The sequence below is a fragment of the Balaenoptera musculus genome, chromosome 3, assembly GCF_009873245.2.
Source record: "Balaenoptera musculus isolate JJ_BM4_2016_0621 chromosome 3, mBalMus1.pri.v3, whole genome shotgun sequence".
Classification (NCBI taxonomy): Eukaryota; Metazoa; Chordata; class Mammalia; order Artiodactyla; family Balaenopteridae; genus Balaenoptera; species Balaenoptera musculus.
In genome coordinates, this window is record NC_045787.1 from 166,901,179 (window position 1) to 166,920,615 (window position 19,437).

At 53.0% G+C, this 19,437-nt stretch overlaps 1 protein-coding gene across 1 annotated transcript in view; it reads right to left on the reverse strand.

Annotated features, from left to right (window-relative positions):
- Positions 1-266: 266 nt before the first annotated feature.
- CATSPERD (cation channel sperm associated auxiliary subunit delta) overlaps positions 267-19,437 on the reverse strand; it is a 43,988-nt gene continuing 24,817 nt past the window's right edge. The window contains exons 13-22 of the mRNA XM_036847868.1: positions 18,614-18,727; positions 17,695-17,784; positions 16,900-16,958; positions 15,163-15,241; positions 14,653-14,705; positions 11,724-11,798; positions 10,242-10,370; positions 8,832-9,015; positions 3,742-3,899; positions 267-2,442 (exon numbers count right to left, since the gene is read on the reverse strand). Coding sequence (XP_036703763.1) covers positions 2,205-2,442; positions 3,742-3,899; positions 8,832-9,015; positions 10,242-10,370; positions 11,724-11,798; positions 14,653-14,705; positions 15,163-15,241; positions 16,900-16,958; positions 17,695-17,784; positions 18,614-18,727 — 1,179 coding nt within the window. The 3' untranslated portion in view covers positions 267-2,204. The remainder of the gene's footprint in view (positions 2,443-3,741; positions 3,900-8,831; positions 9,016-10,241; positions 10,371-11,723; positions 11,799-14,652; positions 14,706-15,162; positions 15,242-16,899; positions 16,959-17,694; positions 17,785-18,613; positions 18,728-19,437) is intronic.

Consider the following 19,437-nt stretch of genomic DNA (forward strand, 5'->3'; position numbering starts at 1 on the left):
ACACCTGGGTTCTGCTTCCCAGGGGGCGGGCAGAGGGCGGGGTGGGGCGGTTTGGGAGCTTCAGTGCTCACACCTGTTCCCTCCGGCCCCAGCTCCTCCCTTTCCAGTCCACGAAGCTCCCTTCCCCCTGTATCCTGGGCCAGGCTCGCGTCCGCCTTTCCCTCCCCCTCCCCCCCCACCCCGTATCCTGGGCCAGGCTCGTCTGCCTTTCGCTTCTGGAGAGCCCGGGGCAGCTGCCGGCCGCACCCTCCCCTGAAATACTCAAGATGACTCTGAAGGGGGTGAGTCGGTTTCCCAGTGACACGTAAGGAGGTAAGGAGAGATGGAGCTCCGCTTCCCTGCCAGAGGAAGGATTCTCCTGCCCCAGGCCCTGGGCTGGGTCTCGGGGACCTTTCCTGCTGGTCTCTGCTGGGGAACCCCGGGGGCTTGACTAGGATCCAGGAGGTGGCTGGGTGTGGGCAGTGGGTCTTGGCTGCTGGCACCACGCCTTGAGCCTATGGGTTCCAGGGCTCAGGGAGACAGAGGTGACCAGCCAGTCTGGGCTGTACTGGGATCGTCGCCTGTCTGTGTTGTGAACAGGATGCAGGCCTGGAGGAACCAGGAGCTCCCTTCCCTTGCTTCCTTCTGAGCCCGCTGTGCCTGCAGCCGTGCTAAGGGTATTTTCCAGACAAATATGAAGTGCCCCCAAGAAGGGAAGGCCCTGGCAAACGAGGCAGATGCGATAGGATGGGCTTGGTTTTCTTTAAGATAAATGCAGGCCGAGGGTCGTGAAACGAGTGTCACCTGACAGCCTAACCCGTCCCCTCCAGAGAGGCGTGGAAGGTGGGCCAGGCAGCCCCCGGAGGTGGGGGTGAGGTGACTGGCCACTGCAGTGGGTGTGGGAGTGGAGGTTTTTAACGACTGGGTGGAGACCGTACTGGGCAAATTTTTTTTGTTGTTGTTGGCCGAGCCACTTGCGGGATCGTAGTTCCCGACCAGGGATTGAACCTAGGCCCCAGGAGTGAAAGCACAGAGTCCTACCACGGGACCGCCAGGGAATTCCCTGTATTAGGCAGTTTAAATGACCGTGGGATGTGTTCTTTTAACCTAAGTGATCAGAAAAGTTATTGAGAAAGTTTTCACTAGAATGAGACAGCTGTCCCGTGCCACCTGGGGTTTGAATGAAGTGTGGGAGAGGGAAGCTCTGAACAGATGGGTAGACTGATCAAACGTACATACACACGTATGTGTACATGGTATGCACGCCTATATGTGTATTCACATGTGCATGTACATATTTGTACACATGCATACATGTGTGTACACATGTGCATGGGCATGCATGTTATCTACACGTATGTATGCGCAATGAGCTTATGCATAAATATATACATGAGCACACGTGTATGTGTACACATTATACACGTGCTCCTATGTGACATGTACACATCACCCACACATGCATACACACGTGTACATGAACGTGTATTATAGACATATGCATACACGTATGTAGATTGCAGGTATACACGGGCATATGTGTACACATTATCCACACATAGGCAATATGCATGTACATGTATACACACAGGCACATACATGCACATTATCTACACACGTGTGTGCCTTATGTATCTACATGTTATATACATGTATGTATACATACCTCTGCACATATGTATACACATGCATGTGTGATCATCATCTGTATACATATGTATGCATAACACAGGTACGTGTAAAATATGTGCTATGCTTCCATATTTTATTCATGGACATCACGAAACACACCTACACGTGTTCGTCTGTGTATATGTCAGGGCTTATCAGCAAAGGTGGACCCACCCCCCGTCCCCGTCTTCTGCAGCCCCCACCCTTTTCCTTGGGTCTCGTGTTTCTCTAACAGAACACGTCAAGTGTCCGATGCATCTCTGGGGCTTGCCGATTGATGATCCCACCACATGCCTGTGCGGGCTCGTTTCACCAAAAGCTCCTGTTCGCTAGGATTTGGGCTGCCCACCTTCTCACTGTTAACAACCCACGTAGGTGCCGTAGTTCAAAGGGACTCTGGTGCCAGAATGTTGAGGGAAGCAGGTGGGTGTAGAAAAACCACAAAACATGAGTGATACCCACTGCCACCGGCTATTTTACCGAACGCTTTATTTCAAGACAACTTTGCCCCCTCCCTGCCACCCTGCCACCCCACCTCCACCCCCCGGGCGTGCTCAGCACCTGGCCCAGACACACGCACAAGACTTCCTGCATCTCCTGCGCAGACTGACCCAGAAGCCCTTGACCCTGAGGCCCTGCTCAGTGTACAGCAGCTTGGGGATCATGTAGGCCAGCCATACGGACAGCAGGGTGGCGCCCGTGAGCAGGACGATGGTGATCTCAGGCGGGAAGATGGGCTGTGGGAAGGCCCCGTAGACGTAGACGCTGAAGGTGGTCTCCAGGTGACAGTAACTGCGAGGGGCGGGCGGGGGGAGGCCGTGGGGCACCGCCTTTGGGGGCCTCACCCTTCACCCCAGAAAACTGGTTTTTTTTTTTTTCTTTGGCCACGCTGCTCAGCTTGCGGGATCTTAGTTCCCTGACCGAGGATCGAACCCAGGTCCTCGGCAGTGAAAGCACAGAGCCTAACCACTGGACCGCCAGGGAATTCCCCCAGCAAACGTTTTAAAACTCAACGGAGACAAGATCTGGGCCTGGAGCATTGACTCCGGGCCCTGAGTTCCATTTATATCCACTTAACTTCTATCCTTTATAAATCTGCTGTCGTCTGTGTATTGTGTTGGCCAAAAAGTTCGTTTGGGTTTTTCCGTAACATCTTACATATTTTAGCAGAGGTCATATTTTTCCCCAGGACCCCTGTGGTCCCCTGCTCTGGGGACAAAGGATCCCCCCTCCATGCCCAGGCTCAGTCTGGGGGGCGGGCAGAAGAGACCAACAAAGCACTCATCGCAGTGGATGCGGATTGGGGGGCGTGATGGGGGCCACAAGCATCCCTGAGGTGGCTGCGAGCAGGTGGGGATGGCAGGATGGAGGGAAGGGCACCCAGGTAAGGGGGGGATGTCGCTGGGGGCTCTGCTGGAGGCAAGGTGAAGGGAGGGGAGGGGATGAGCCTTGCAGGCAGACCCCCTCTCTCCCCTGGGCATCCCCACCCCGGTGCCTTCCGCCTGTGGCGTCCCAGAGCAGGTCCAGGGTCTGGGGCCTTTAGGGAAGGCAGGGTCTCCCCGCGCTTTTGGGGGTGGACTTTGTGTCCGTCTGGAAGGGATAGGTGATGGGGGAGCGGGGAAGAATGCCGCCCATATTCCCCCTCCCAGTGGGAGACGTTAGTGATCTGAACCAGCACAGTGGGTGGCGAGTATTAACAGCCAGCTCCTGGGGCCGGCCGGGTTGGGGTGGCCTGTAATGAGTGTCAGTTTCCGTGGTGTCAGTACTCCAGCTGCCGGCGGGAAGCCCACCGGCTTGCAGAATCCCTGAATATCTAATGATCAGTGTTTGGGGGCCAGTCTGCACCGGCTCCTGCACCCCCCTCCCCATTAGACATGGCATGAGGGTGACTCTGGTCCCTGAGGGCAGGGGCAGGGCTGCTGGTCATTGCTGTTCCCCCGGCACCCAGCATGGCCTTTGAATGAGGATTTATTTAGCAAGTGAACAAATGTCATCCTAGGGGAGGGAGAAAAGTGGGTCCCCCTCATGTGTGCAACCTGCCCCCAGAGAGCCAGCTGTTCCCCCAGAGGCCCCTGGCACAGGGCGACTCACCTGTAGTATGGATCCACGATGGAAATGAAGAAGATGTAGATGCCGTTTCTTTGGTCGAAAACGACCTTGTTCTCTGTCGGGCCTCCCAAGATCTGATACGGGACTTCGGGCCATCTCAAGGGTGCATTGTTGTTAGGGTCGTGGCAGCTCACATAATTCTGGGGAGGAGGACAGAGACATGCCTGCTGGCCCCGGGGGCCGGGGAGGACCGTGCCAGCCCACAGGTGCCACCACTGCACACACGGCCCCACCGGTGCCACCACCCACCAGCACCCATGGGTGTGAGTCCGGGACCAAGTGCCCGCTGGGCAGGCCAGCCGATTTGTGACTCTGTGGAACCTTCTTCCCACCCTCCTCCTTCTGCGCCTGCCCCAGCTTTGGGGGCTGCAGGCATAACAGCTCTGCTCGCCAGGGTCCCTTGCAGCTGTGAGTCTTGGTATGAAATTAGCTGCTGCTGATGGCATGTGCTCTTGGTGTTATGGGCTGAGTTGAGTCCCTCCCCCAGGTCATATGTCGGAGTCCCTAACCCCCAGGACCTCAGGTGGTGACCTTATTTGGAGATGGGGTCTTTACAGGGGATCAAGTTAACATGAGGTCACTAGAGTGGGCCTGATCCAGTATGGCTGGTGTCCTTAGAATAAGGGGAAATTTAGACACAGAGACGACACGCACAGGGACAAGGCCATGGGAAGATGAAGCAAGAGATTGGGGCGATGCATCTACAAGCCAAGGAATGCAAAGATGGCCAGCATATCACCAGAAACTAGGCCAGAGGCCTGGGACAGATTCTCCCTCATGGACTCAGAAGGAACCAGCCCTACTGACACCTCGATCTCGGACTTTTGGCCTCCAGAACTGGGAGAGGATAAATTTCTGGTGTTTAACCCATCCGGTTTGTGGTCCTTTTGTTACAAAGCCCTAGCTAACTAACACACCTGGGGAACCTGAAGGTGGAAGTGAGACAGAGCCACCAGGGCTTCTCGGGAAGCGGTCGTGGGTGCCCAGAGGTGGTCAGGTGGCAGCTGTGGCTTCTCCACCCTGCCTTCAGATCCCGGGGTGTCACATAAAGGGGGATATGTCCTTGAACTCAACTGTTTGCCCTTCACCGGTGCATCATGCTGCCTCCCTGAGCTAAGCACATACTAAGGGTCTCGCCTACACTTTGATCTTCTGCACTATTTGCCTGTGGACCCAGAAGGGAGGGTGGGGCTAGGCTTGTAAACAAGAGAAGAGATGGAAATTCCAAAAGCAAAAGTGTAAAAATAACAGTGGGTCCAACGTTACGAGAAATAAGGAACTTGGGACTTCCCTGGCGGTCCAGTGGTTAAGACTCCACGCTTCCACTGCAGGGGGGCATGGGTTCGATTCCTGGTCGGGGAACTAAGATCCTGCACGCCCCATGGTGCAGCCAAAAAAAAAAGAAAAGAAGTAAGGAACTAATTTTGCATGGCAAAGTAAGCAAAAACTGAAAGACAAAAGAGGCAAACTGGGGGAACTAATTGCAAATTACATGGCAAATAAAAGCTTATTCTCATGGATGTATAAAGAGCTCTTAAAAATTAAGAGAAGACCAAAATCCCGATAAGAATGTGGGCACAGAGCATGAACTCACAATCCACAGAACAAAGAGGTGAAAATGACCCTCACACAGGAAAAGATGCTAAACCTGGTCCACAGTAGAAGAAAGGCGCCTAAAAGAACCACAGCAAGCAATCGTGTCCTCAGACAGTACACCTAGCTGGTGGGGCCGTGTGGACCAGGTGAGCCCACACATTGCAGGGGGAGGTGCCGAGGGACAACCCCGATGGAGGCAGAGTTGGCGGACATCTAGCATAAGTGCAAATGCATTTTGCTTTTCGCCCGGCTATCCTTTCCCCAGAAATTTCCCTGAAGACACACAGCCCCATGCTATGAAGGAACTAACCACTGGACCGCCAGGGATTTCCCACCCCCCCACCACAAGCAACTTTAAAATGAGGAAGCTCTTCATTTCCCCTTCTTGTGTGGACACAGCTTTCTCCATCAAGAGGTAGCATCTGGGCAGAACCCCAAACCTACTTTCAACAGTGTTCTGGGCCCAGGAGCCCAGCGGCCACATGGAGAACCACGCTCCTAACAGAAGCCTTGTACACGGGTGAGAAGACCTTAATGCCCCTGCAGGGGTGGCCTCAGCCAACGCCATGTGGGGCACAGGAACTGCCCACCTGAGCCATGGATTTGTGAGAAACAGTAAATCCCACTGAATTTGGGGATGATTTGTTTTGTAGCGTTGGGTAATGGAAAGAGCTGTCCTGTGTACTACTATTGAGAAAGTTCAAACGTTGTCAGAATCAAAAAGCAAACGTGTCCATGGTGTGGATGGCCACCTGGATGGGCGTCGTTTATCCCCAGGCTCTGCTCCCGGGGCCATGGGAATGGATGGAGGGCAAACACCTGACTCCAGCTGTGCCAGGCCACCTGGCCCTCCTCGGATGCAACAACAGCAACAATACTTCCTCTCGGTTGTTGATGGTTCCCCAGGTGCCTGGAGCCCTGCGGTCCCCCACGGAGTCCCTGCCTCTTCACGTCCCCCCAGCACAGTCCTCCCGCTGCTCTGGCCCCTCCTCTTGGCCTCTTTGGCAGACACATCCTTCAGTTACCACCCAAACACGGAAGACTTCCAAACCCACGCCAGCCCTGACTTGTCTCCCTATGTTTTGCTGGCCACTGGGCTCCTCCACTCAGTGGCACCTTGAATTTAGCAGGTGCAGAGTGAAGCTGTGTGTGTTTCCCTCCACCGCTCGCTTCATCCCTGAGCCAGTATCTGCCCAGGTGCTCAGGCTGGAAACTGGGGGGCCGTGCTTGACGCTTGCCTCCTCTTCCTCCGACATCCAGTCCGTCACCAGGTCCTGTTTTTCGCACCCCTGCCTCGCACTGAATGTTTGAGTCCCCCACCCCCATTCGTATGTTGAAGCCCCATCCCCCAGTGGGATGGTATTTGGAGGTGGGGCATTGGGAAGTGATAAGATTTTGATGAGGTCCTGAGGGTTGGGCCCCTATAATGGGATTACTTCCCTTATAAGAAGAGACACCAGAAAACTAAAGCAGGGTCTCAAAGAGATATCTGCACACCCGCGTTCATAGCAGCACCATTCATAACAGCCAAAAGGTGGAAGCAACCCAAGTGTCCATTGACAGATGATGGATAAAAAAAAGTGTGGTCCGTACCCACTAATGGAATGTTATCCAGCCTTAAAAAGGAAGGAAATCCTGACATATGCTACAATGTGGATGAACCTTGAGGACATGATGCTCAGTGAAAGAAGCCAGACGCAGGACAAATACTGTGTGAGCCCACTCACAGGAGGTCCCTAGAGAGTCAGATCCACAGAAACAGGAAGTAGATGGTGGGGGCCAGGGGCTGGGGGAGGGGATGGGGAGTGAGTGTTTCATGGGGACAGAGTTTCAGTTTGGGAAGATGAGAAAGTTCTGGAGATGGAGGGTGGGGATGGTTGCCCAACAATATGAATGTACTGAATGCCACTGAGCTGTGCACTTAAAAATGGTTAAGATGGTCAATTTTATGTTATGCATATTTGACCACAATTAACTTTTTTAAAAAAACCCTTGGGTGTAAAAGAAAAAAAGCTGGGCCGCATAAAAACTATATGAAATAAAAAAGGAGACAGCTGCTTTGCCTAAAGACCATTTATTTGCCACAGCTAGCTCCACCTCATGGTTTTTAGTGGTTCAGGGGTTCAGTTTTAGTGGTTCAGTGGCTGTTTAACAGCCCATCCAATGACTGTGCTGGACATGCAGGCATTGTGGCTCTGTCTTGATAGAAAAACCCTCAGGGTTCTACAAAATCGGCCACCAGGGCTGATGGAAAAAAAAAAAGTAATGGGACAATCTCTTAAATGCATGCATGCCACTTTGAACGAAAGGGCTAATAAAAAGAATGCAAATACAAACACCTGCACAGTCAGAAAATAATAAATAAGCAAAGCTCCGTGTGTGGCTTGTTCTTTTTAAAGAAACAGTCAGGGAGGTGGTGTTTGGGTAACCTTGCGAATGCACAAAACGCATACCCGAGTTGTAGGAGTTGCACGCTTTAAAATCGTTCATTATCGGTTATGTCAATTTCACCTCGGTTAAAAAAATAAATAAAACCAACGTTACCAACCAAAATACATGACCAAACTCACTCGATGGAATGGGGTGTAAGGAACGGGTGAGGCTGCGGGCTTTTAGGAAAGCAAATACAAAATTAAGGAGCCAGGAGTTCGCGCTGGAACCGGCTTTGGGCGAGAAGAGCGCGCGCCCCCTGCTGGTGACGTGGCCGCATTGCGCCGTGTTCTTGCCCTTGGCGTTGAGAGGCCGAGGGTGGATGGAAACTAATAAATATGCGCCAGAAGCCCCCCCCACCCCCAGAGGAACAATGCGATGTCTTCCTTTCACTGACACCATAACCTTATTTGTCAATCGTGTGCCAACCAACGTTCGTGATAGAAACGCTCGTTGAGCAGAACGGACCGTAAATATAATCAGCCCCTTAAATAATGGGCATTTGGATGGTTCCAGAATTTTGCACATCATCAGCAGTGTGCTCCATGAGCGCCTTCGTCCCTACACCTCCGATCGTCTGCGATTCCCTTGGGAGAGATTCCCAAAGAGTTTGGGCGTCGTACATTTCCATCCCCTGACGCCCCATCTAGGGACTGAATGTCTGCCCCGCCCCCCCCCATTCATATGTTGAAACCTAATCCAGAAGGTGATGTATTAGGAGGCGGGGCCTTTGGGAGGTGATTAGGTCCTGGGGGTGGAGCCCTCCTGAAGGAGATTGGCACCCTTATAAAGGGACCCGGGAGCGCTCCCTCGCCCCTTCTGCTGTGTGAGGACACAGAAGGCACCACCCAGGAACCAGACGCCAAATCTGCTGGCGCCTTGATCTTGGACTCAGCCTCCAGAACCGTGAGAAACCAATGCCGCAGGGTCTATGGTGATCTTTACAGCAGCCTGAACAGACCGAGTCGGCCCCCAACACACAGTGGGCCTGACCAGTCGTCGCCTTCTGCGACCTGTTTTGGGAATAATCAGAGCGCAGGCCCTACCTCTCGGTCCCAGGCGAAGGGCCCTTTGTCGCCGGCCGTCTTGGCGATGGTGGTCCAGTTCTGCGGCTGGGAACTGCAGAGGGCCATGTCGGCCGTCAGGGAGTACGTGTACGTGAACAGCCCGTTCACCTCCAGCAGGACGTACTCGGCCTCGACCACCTCCTGGAACTTTCCTTTCCTCCACCTGGGACACACCAAGCACAGGCGAGGCTGCTGGGGGGCCGTCGCGGGAGGGGGGGAGGCTGGGGGCCCTGCTGTGTTGTGAGACCATCTGGGGGTGGTGGGAGGTGGCAGAGCAGGGCAGGGCCACCCCCCCACCAGGCTGACACCTCTGGGACAGTCATCGCGGATATGCAGTGGCAGGTGGGGACAGGACACTGACGGGGTCGGGGTTGGGGACTGGGGGTTGCTTATTTTTTGACACCTGCCAACATTCCAGAGGTATACATTTAGGGCGGTGAATTAGGGTTGTTCTAAATCCTTATTTGGGGGGTAATTCCTTGGTGGTCCAGTGGTTAGGGGTCCAGGCTTCCATAGCCGCGGACCCGGGTTCCATCCCTGGAGGGGGAACTAAGGTCCCCGCAAGACGCGGGAGCCAAAAAAAAAAAAAACCCAAAACTTATTTTTGGATGCACATTTGTCTCCTGCCAGGTTGGGGCTTACACCCCTCTTCTGATGGGACCCTTCCCTTGTTCCTCACCCCAGGCCGGCAGGCACCCCACCACGTGGCAGCTCTGAGTTAGGGGCGTGCCCGGCCCACAGTCTCACCTGGGTGTGGAACTGAGGCCACGAGGAGCTAACACGTGACGTTCTAATGACCCTAAGTGTTGCCACCTGTGAGTGGCTTCTGCTGCTGTTCAGTCCGTCAACAACTATTTAGTGCAGCGGTCCGCCGGGGGCGGGGTGGGGATGGGGACGGAATGAAGGAAGACAGAATCCACGGAAGGGGGCAGAGCGAGTGGCACGGCCTGAAATGTGTCCCCCCAAATTCCTTTGTGAAGCCCTAACTCCCAGTGCGACTGGATCTGGAGGTGGGCCTTTAACGAGGCAATCGAAGTCGAGTGACGTCATAAGGGTGGGCCCTGTTGCCACGGGAAGTGGCAGTCTCCGCGGCCAAGGAGAGAGGCCTGGGGGAAGCAGCCTGCCCACACCTTGAACTTGGACTTCTGGCCTCTAGGACTGTGAGAAAGTCAAGGTCTGCTGTTTAAGCCCCCCAGTCTGTGGTGTTTTGTTAAGGCCGCCGAGCTAAGACGGGGAAGGGGAGGGGATGTGTGAGCTGAGAGCTACGGAGGGAAAAGGCAGGGAGAGGATGTGGCCAGAGCAAAGGGGTGGAGACGGCTCTGGGGGCCTGAGATGATGGTGAGGGCGGCGGGGCGCTGGCGGGTGGGGGGCTGGGGGGTGGGTCCTCACAGCTCCACCACCGGCTTCCATGGGGTGTCGTAGTAGACGAGGATGGGGCAGCCCAGCTTCTCGTAGTGGTAAGGCACCTCCAGGTCCTCCGTGGCCTTCTGACCCCGGAAGTTGGGGTCGTAGGCTTCCCTGTGGGAGAGCAGGACACAGACATGGGCGAGCTGCCGCCAGGCGCCCGGACGTCCACCCACCCACAGCCCCGCTTCTTCCCTGCACATGGGGTCACGATCATGGAGGTGTGTCTGAACGGGGGATTCAGAGTCATGGTCGAAATGACCTTGGGGCCCCTGCGGTGGTTGACATTCCGGGTCCACTTAGCTGGGCCACAGCACCTCGACTGTGGTCAGATGTGATTCTGGGTGTTTCTGTGAGTCTCTTCTTTTGGGGCAGAGGTTAATATTGAAATCAGTAAAGCACTGCTCTCCCTAATGTGGGTGCAGCTGGAGGCCTGAGTAGAACAAACATGAGCCTCCCCCAGCAAGAAAGAAGTCGGCCTGTGGATGGCCTTGAACTAGAACTGCAACTCTTCCCTGAGCTGCCAGCCCCCAGCCTCCCCCATCAGACTGTGGACTCACCAGACCTCCACGGTCCGGGAGCCAAGTCCTTAAAATAAATCTCTATCTCTGTCACTCTGTCTCTGTCTCTCTGTCTCTCTGTGTCTCTCTGTCTCACACACACATCCTGTGGCTTCTCTCTCTCTGGAGACCCTGACTCACACACTCTCATGCCCCCAGGCGCTCTGGCTGCAGCCTCACTGGTTGGCAAGTCCTGCAGCGCCAGTTTCCGTCTCGGCCGTGGGTCTGGATGGGGGACGGACTCTTGGCTTGTGTTGGAGGGGGGAGGGTCACATCGTATAAGACCCACGAGTGTCTTCCCATGCCAGGGGATTGGTGGTATGCACCAGTGTGGGAGGGGCTCTCTGTGCCACCCTGCAGAGGGGGTCACCTTGGCCGGCCACCCCCTTCTGCCTTGGCTGGACAGTGTCTGGCCAACTCTGCTAGCTGGGATGAACAGGGGACCAGGCTCCAGGAGCTGGTGGCAGGCTGGGGAGGGGTCTGAAGGCTGGCCCAGCAGGTGGCAGAGCCTGGGCAGACCTGGGCCAGGGGCCCTGCCACATCACACTGATTCCCTGAAGGCCCAGCCACCTTCCCTACCTGTCTGCTCGCTCCCTCGGATTCCTTGTGGGCTGGATATCAATTGGCAGGGTATCAATTTTAAAATGATTCTTTTTTTCCTTTCTTCAAAAAAAATTTTTTTTCTTTTCCATTATGGTTTAAAAGTGATTCTTGGGACTTCCCTGGCGGTCCAGTGGTTAAGACTCTGAGCTTCCACTGCAGGGAGTTTCAATCCCTGGTGGGGGAACTAAGATTCTGCATGCTGGCGCGGTGCGGCCAAATACATAAATAAAAATTTAAATAATGATTCTTGATTCACCTTTGGCTCATGCACACCAAATGGTCATGTGTGGTGGGGGGGGCTCACCTCTCAATGACGTAGCTGTAGTTGTCCTGAAGGGCCACGGGGTCGAGGACGCCATTGTAACAGGCTGAGATTTCACTGCGAGCAACAAAAGATGGTGAGAAGCTTCCTGAACCCATGCGGGACCAAAGAATTGTGAATTGTTCCCTTTGACATATGTTATCTCCGCACTGGTTGGATTTTGAGCCCTTTCTTACTTTCTTGTTCTCCAAGATGCTCCAGGCTCATCTTGAATCTTCCCTGCCTGGCCTAGAATCAGCCACTTCGCCAAGGAGCCCTAATTCCTTGTATTGGAGAATGATGTTACACATAGAGATCTGGGAGCTGGGTGTCCTGACTTTTGAGGCAATCCTTTCCCTGTTTTTCTTTGTACTGTTACCATCTGTGCATGTATCCTTAAGCAACATGCAGTCATCCCTTGGTATCTGCAGGGGATTGGTCCAGGATCTGCCGTAGATAACAAAATCCGAGGATGCTCAAGTCCCATAGTGGGGGCCTCTGTATCCTCGGGTTCCACAGCCACAGATTCAACCGACCACGAACTTAAACACGATCCATCCTTGGCTGGTTGAATCCGCGGATGCGGAACCTGCAGATACAAGGGCTAACTAGTTTATTTTTGCCTGATTTTGGATTTTTTTTTTTTTTTTTTCTGTGCCACCCAGCTTGTGGGATCTTAGTTCCCCAACCAGGGATGGAACCTGTGCCCCTTGCAGTGGAAGTGCAGAGTCCTAACCACTGGACTGCCAGGGAATTCCCCTGATTTTGGACTTTTAAGACTAGAATCATGTTACGTATTCTTTTGATTCCATGCCCACATTTGTACGATCCATCCAGGCAATTCTGCCCCGTTTGTTTTCACTGCTGTGACATTCTGTTGTATCAAAACCCTGCGCTTGGTTTACCCATCCTTCTGTCGATGGACATTTCAGTTGGCCTGCTTCCAGCTTGGAGCTATTCAGAATAATGCTGCTGAGAACATTCTGGAACCTAGATCAGTGCAGATGTGCATGAGTGGACTTGCTGGTGGAAAGAAGTGCTTTCCAAAGCAGCCAAAAAATGTACATGCCCACCAGCAATGTCTGGGGGTTCCTGAGGCTGCCAGGGGGTTCCCATCCTTATAGTACTACCTTCCAGGCTTTGTCAATTCTGCCATGCTTGTGCTGAATATCGGTCTCTAACGTAGCTTTCATTTTCATTTTCCTATTGAAATTGACCACTTTTTCAGCACCTTTTTGTGTTTATCAGCCTTTTCCCCCCCACCTTTTTTTGGGAGTGCCTGCTCAAGCCTTTTGCCCATTTTTTCTACACGTTTGTCTTTTTTTTTTTTTCTAATTCGTAGGAATTCTTTATAAATTCTGGATACAAGTCATTTTTTAGTTACACGTGTACCTTTCCCACTCTCTTCATGGCAGCAGCTTTGAAAAGATTGTTTTAAAGACTTTCCTGCCATATGTTCTAAATATTGATACCTCATTTATTTTTTTAATTTTTATTTTTTATTTTTTTAAAAATTTATTTATTTTATTTTATTTATTTTTGGTTACGTTGGGTCTTTGTTGCTGAGCACAGGCTTTCTCTAGTTGGGTGAGCGGGGGCTACTCTTCATTGCGTTGCGCGGGCCTCTCATTGTGGTGGCCTCTCTTGCTGTGGAGCACGGGCTCTAGGTGCGCGGGCTCAGTAGTTGTGGCACACGGGCTCACTCGCTCCGTGGCATGTGGGATCCTCCCAGACAAGGGCTCGAACTCGTGTACCCTGCATTGGCAGGCGGACTCTTAGCCACTGTGCCACCAGGGAAGTCCCTGATACATCATTTATTGACTCAATAAAGCGTTTCCGTTTTGGGGGAAAAATCTGGTAAAACCGTCACTTGACTTTATTATTGCCCCATGCAGTGGAGCGCTGAGGCTGGCTCTTACCAGCTCCGAGAGCCAGCTGTTATATCCTCAGGAGTTTCATGAGCCAGTAGAGACTCACTTTGGTAGCGATTTATAGGCTCCATGGGAGCATTTACACCACGGGAATTGGCAAATGCTACAAATCCGGGCTCCCCCGGAACTGGCTTGTCGCCCATTTGCTGGCACACCACCGCCCTAAGGGGAAAACATGTGGCAGTTTGGCCAGTCTTCAGGGGTTCTTCCTTTCTTTTTCTTGGTTTCTCATGGCTGCGTTCCCTGCAGTAACTACGGATCCTGGAGACAAAGTTCCTCAAATTTTCAGCAGGCGATTAAACCCAAAATCTCTGAGCAGTTTTATAAATTTATTTATTTAATTTATTTATTTTTGGCTGCATTGGGTCTTCGTTGCTGTGCACGGGCTTTCTCTAGTTGCGGTGAGTGGGGGCTACTGTTCGTTGTGGTGCGCGGGCTTCTCATTGCGGTGGCTTCTCTTGTTGCGGAGCACGGGCTCTATGCGTGCGGGCTTCAGTAGTTGTGGCACGCAGGCTCAGTAGTTGTGGCTCGCGGGCTCTAGACGCGCAGGCTCAGTAGCTGTGGCTCACGGGCCCAGTTGCTCCGTGGCATGTGGGAGCTTCCCGGACCAGGGCTCGAACCCGTGTCCCCTGCATTGGCAGGCGGGTTCTTAACCACTGCGCCACCAGGGAAGCCCTCTCTGAGCAATTTTAATCAAAATGAGGAACTCAGGGACTAAAAGGGAGAAAGGGAATGAGCAAAGATGAGGGAGCAGGGAGAACATGTAAATTTCACCAAGTCGGTGGGGGAGGGGCAGCCACCCACTGTAGACTCTAACAATCTGTTAGGATTAATTACTGAGTTGTTCGTTATGGAAATGTTAAACATATGCAAAAGCAGACAGAGTAGTGTCACCCGATTTTAGCAGTTGTGAAGTAATGGTGACCATCTCATCCAGTCCCCACTCCCCACCTCGCCAGCCCCCACTTCTCCCCTCCCCACCCCAATATCGACATACTCACTTCTGAATGACGATCTTCTTCTCCAGGTCACAACCGACTGAAATGAGGGCTGTCTGCAGCGGCGGGGAGAAGGGGGGGGGAGACGAGGCAGGGATGGCGATGCTGACCCCGGTCAGCGAGCGCACCATGAAAGCCCACGAGGGGGCGCACTTGACGCAGCAGGGACCAGAAACCCTGCGCCTGGGTCGCAATGCGGTGTCCAGGTGCCTGGGACTCACAGAGTCAAGCCCTAAGAGCCTGCCTGATCTATGGGGCACCGCTAAGGTCCCGCCATCTGATAACCCCCAGCTAGTACACCTGCTCCGAGGTTGGTGAGTCCTGAGGCACAGCCCTGGGGGAAGACGATGGGGAAGGGGCAGTGACCTTGGCAACCAGGGCAGAATCACCTCCATTTCCAGAAACTGAGTGTGAGCTTAGCCAGCCCCTAGGGGACAAGCCAGCCAAGGCCTGCTGTCATCAGTCTTAACACTAAGGACAAAGAGTATGGGACAGCAAAAGTTTTGGTCATACCAGTGGCTTAAGGTCCAAGCATGAAATTTCTTTGTTGGCTATGTCCAGAGTGATGGTTGATATTGTGGGTCTCTTTATGCTGCAAGGCAATGGGAGTGTGTGTTATTGCAGTAAAAAGCATCGACAACCCACCCATTCATTTATCTATCCATCCACCCATCCACCCATCCACCCATCCATCCATCCATCCATCCATCCACCCACCCATCCACCCACCCATCCATCCACCCACCCATCCACCCACCCACCCACCCACCCATCCACCCATCCACCCACCCACCCATCCATCCATCCATCCATCCATCCATCCATCCATTTCTCCGTTCATTCATTCACCTGTTCATCCAGTCCGTCCAGAATGTTGACCAAGAACGTCTGCTCACACATGGTGGCACCACCCTCCCTCTAGTTTCTACCTCTTCTTGAGTCAGTTTTGTTAATTTATATATAATTACTTATTGAAAAGAGCATCTGAGCCCCAGTTTTATTATCACCTAGCTGCATATAATGTTTTCTCATTGTTCTTTTAACAGGTTCGGTATCCATACTTTTATTTTCATTTTTCATTCCTATTGTTCATTTTAATTCTGTCTTTTCTCCATCAGGATTGTGGTGTCTTCTGAAGAACCAGCTTTATCTTACATCTTGACTCTATGCTGTCTTTTTGTTCTCTATTTAATACATTCCAGATTGTATCATGGTTCATTCCCTTCCCATAATTTCTTTTTGTTGTCCCCCTAGTTCCTTATGTTAAATATTTAGTTTATTTATCACTAGGTCCATTTTTTTTCCTCATAATAAAAGTGCTTGGGCTATACATTTTTTCTCTGAATGTATTTGAGCTGAATTCTTTGATTCAGAGGTTACTTACAAGCTGTTTCTTTTACATATATATAATTTTTTGAGAAACTACCGTTTGTAGAGTTTTAAAAAACATTTATTTTATTGAAGTATAGTTAATTTACAAAGTTGTGTTAATTTCTGCTGTACAGCAAAGTGATTCAGTTATACATATATATATATGTTTTTTAATTTATGTATTTTATTTATTTATTTTTGGCTGTGTTGGGTCTTCATTGCTGCGCGCGGGCTTTCTCTAGTTGCCGCGAGCGGGCTTCTCACTGTGGTGGCTTCTCTTGCTGTGGAGGATGGGCTCTAGGCGCGCGGGCTTCAGTAGTTGTGGCTTGCGGTCTCTAGAGCGCAGGCTCAGTAGTTGTGGTGCATGGGCTTAGTTGCTCCGTGGCATGTGGGATCTTCCTGGACCAGGGCTTGAACCCGTGTCCCCTGCATTGGCAGGTGGATTCTTAACCACTGCACCACCAGGGAAGCCCTGTATATATATTCTTTTTCAGATTCTTTTCCATTATGGTGTATCACAGGATATTGAATCTAGTTCTTGTGCATTACAGTAGGGCCTTGTTGTTTACCCATCCTATATATAATAGTTTGCATCTGCTAACCCCAGACTCCCAACCCATCCCTCCCCCTTCCCCTTTGCAACCACAAGTCTGTTCTCTATATCTGAGTCTGTTTCTATTTCATAAATAAGTCCATTTGTGTCACAGTTTAGATTCCACAAATAAGTGATATCATATGGTATTTGTCTCTCTGTAAGAGTTTAATCATTCTTGCCTTACTGCCCTTGGAGTGGGGGAGTCTGGATCTCGGCCCTGATTCCTTGGCTCCTGCTAAGGGGACACCCTGGGGCCACCCACCCACATCCGGGTGATGACATACCTGGAGGTGAAGTTGGGGTCAGCCCTGCCCCAGTGCTGCTGCTGCCTCAGTGAAATGTTCTGCAGAAGCAAGAGAGAAAATGCAACTACAACAGTGGAACAGCCCAGGGTGGTCTCACAATCAGGGTTCAGGAGAGATGGAGGGCAGGATGGGGGTGTTGGGAGGAGGAACCCGGGAGCCATCCAGCCTGCCTCTGGTTCTAAGCCCGTGAAAGGCTTCTGGAAGCTCATGGGAATGACCCCCCTTCTCCAAGCTCCCTGCCTTTGTCCTGGGGACCCACAGTGGGGCGTGACTTAGTTTCCTCTCCTACTTAGCTGTGATGTGACATGCTCTGATCCAAAGAGTTTGTTGTGGTCTGGGGTCAAGTCCCAACTCCCTGGTGTGACTGTGAGGCCTGGCTCTGCCCTATGGATCCCCCAGACCTATATTTGGCCAAGACCCTCACCGTGGCCCTGGTTTGCCTTCTGATGCCTGGGTTTACCCAGCTCACTCAGGTATCATGCCCTCCCCGGGTGGGTCAGGCTCCCCGCCACATCCTCCTTGCCCCTTCTGTGTGACACCTGATGCCCTCACTCTCTGGGGGACTGCGGCCTGCCTGGGGTGGGGGAGGGGCAGGGGCTGTGTCCCCTCAAACTTCCGCAGCACCTTTTCTGGGTGTGTGTAAGGAAGGGAAGCAGGAAGGAGGTCCAATGAGGGACACCGTGAGGCGGCTGGACCTGGCCCAGTCGGTCAAGGCCGAGCCCCTCTCCCGTTGATCCAGGTTTGGGGGGGGGGTAGGGGGAGGGGCGAGCTCACCAGTCTGTGCTTGGTGTTCCCGTCGTAGGTGTAGCCATCCTCGTAGGTGACAGCCTGCAGCCCCAGGGAATGGGGGTTGCTCACCATCACCTGGGGGCGGGATGGGAGACGCATGCGCTGTATGGCGCCAGCAGGCGCGGCGGGGAGCAGCTGGGGGCGCACCCACAGGTGACCCCAGTCCCCCTTCAAACTGAAGACCCAGCTTGCTCTGCAAACGCAGCTGCCGGCTCCATCCCCAAATGCGCACCCCCCCCCCCCCCGCCCCCGTGTCATCCACACCCCCAACTGTGGCTCTGAGTCCCGTTGTGCAGACAGCCTGGGGTTGCAGCCCTGCAAGACCCAGAACTGTCCCTGGTGCGCGGAGGGGCCCGTCCTGCAGGGCGGGGGGAAGGGGGGGTGATGAGAGAGCACAAGGCAAGAGCCAGAGCCAGCCTGGCGCCCCCTCGCGGGCCCTGGTCCCAGCGGGCTAGACGTCCCCTTGAATCCTTACACTGGTCCACCCCCGTTTTCAGCTTGATTGTTTGCACCCAAGAGTCCAGGCTTAGACACGTGGGTTTCAGGTCCAGGAACGCCCACTGCTTTTCAGGCATCCCCTACAGGAGGGAAGCCGGCGCTGGCTGAGCTGAGAGGAAAAGGCATTTTTGGAAAGGTTCTGGGGCAGCTCCGAAGAAGGGTGGAGAGCCGGCACAGAGGTAGTGGGAAAGGAGGCTGGGCCGGCACATGGACAGCCATGGCCAGGCACATGGACACTGTTGAGGAGGAAGAGGAGTTTCTAGGGGGCTTCCTGAGTGAGTGTTTCTTCCGGGAGGATGCCAGGGAACTTCCAGAGCCTGGCAATTGTGGGCACAGGACGTGAGGCCAAGGGTGCTAGGGACGCCGGGTATCAGCAACACTTGTCAAGCAGATAAAGCGTCCTCACTAGTGGGACTGGTGATGTGCTGGGCCGGGGTATCATGAGGGCCGTCAGCTCCAACTCACTGTTCATATCAATGGTATACATTTTATTTTCAAATTCTCCCTGCAGAAGTTCCACCTAGTTAGAAATGAAAAAAAAAAAAAATCCATCAGTCAATCATTCAGTCAATCAAATCAAGCCTCTGTTCCCCAAACTACAGGGCAAGTGGTCAGTGGCAGGAGGGGGTTGCCCAGGGATGGAACCTTCCAGTCCCTCGGGTGCAGCAGCCTGGGCTGTCACTCAAGCCACTGTCTTCCCCGCTAGACCCTGCACCCGCAGAAGACCCTCAAGGTTCCACCCCCCACCCCCACCCCGGACACAGCCCCTCTTCTCTCCAGAAGTACCCTGGCCCCTCCACTCCCCGCCTGACTTCTGCAGTAATTGCCTCCTTGCTTGCGTTTCTTCCTAGAATTATTGCCAAGCGTGCATTCCTAGATGATATAAGTTTTCTGTTTGCGAACATTTTGTCTTTTTAAGTCTCTTTCAATCCACAGCGTCCCCTCCATCCCCTTCCTTTTCATTTCTAGACATCTTTGAAGAACCCAGACCGTGGGACCTGTAGATTTCCCACCGTCTGGATTTTCCTGGGGCAGATGGACACACGTTCCTATGTGCTCTGCCTTTTTGGCAGATTGGTGGCTGGATCCATCAGATTAGGGTGGGATCGAGTTGGCAAGACCCAGCGGGTGATTGATATTCCATAGGTGGCACGTAACGGCCCGCTGTCTCTCTTTTCTGGCGCTGGGGTTGCCACAGGGTGATACCTTATCATTTTGTTTTCATATATT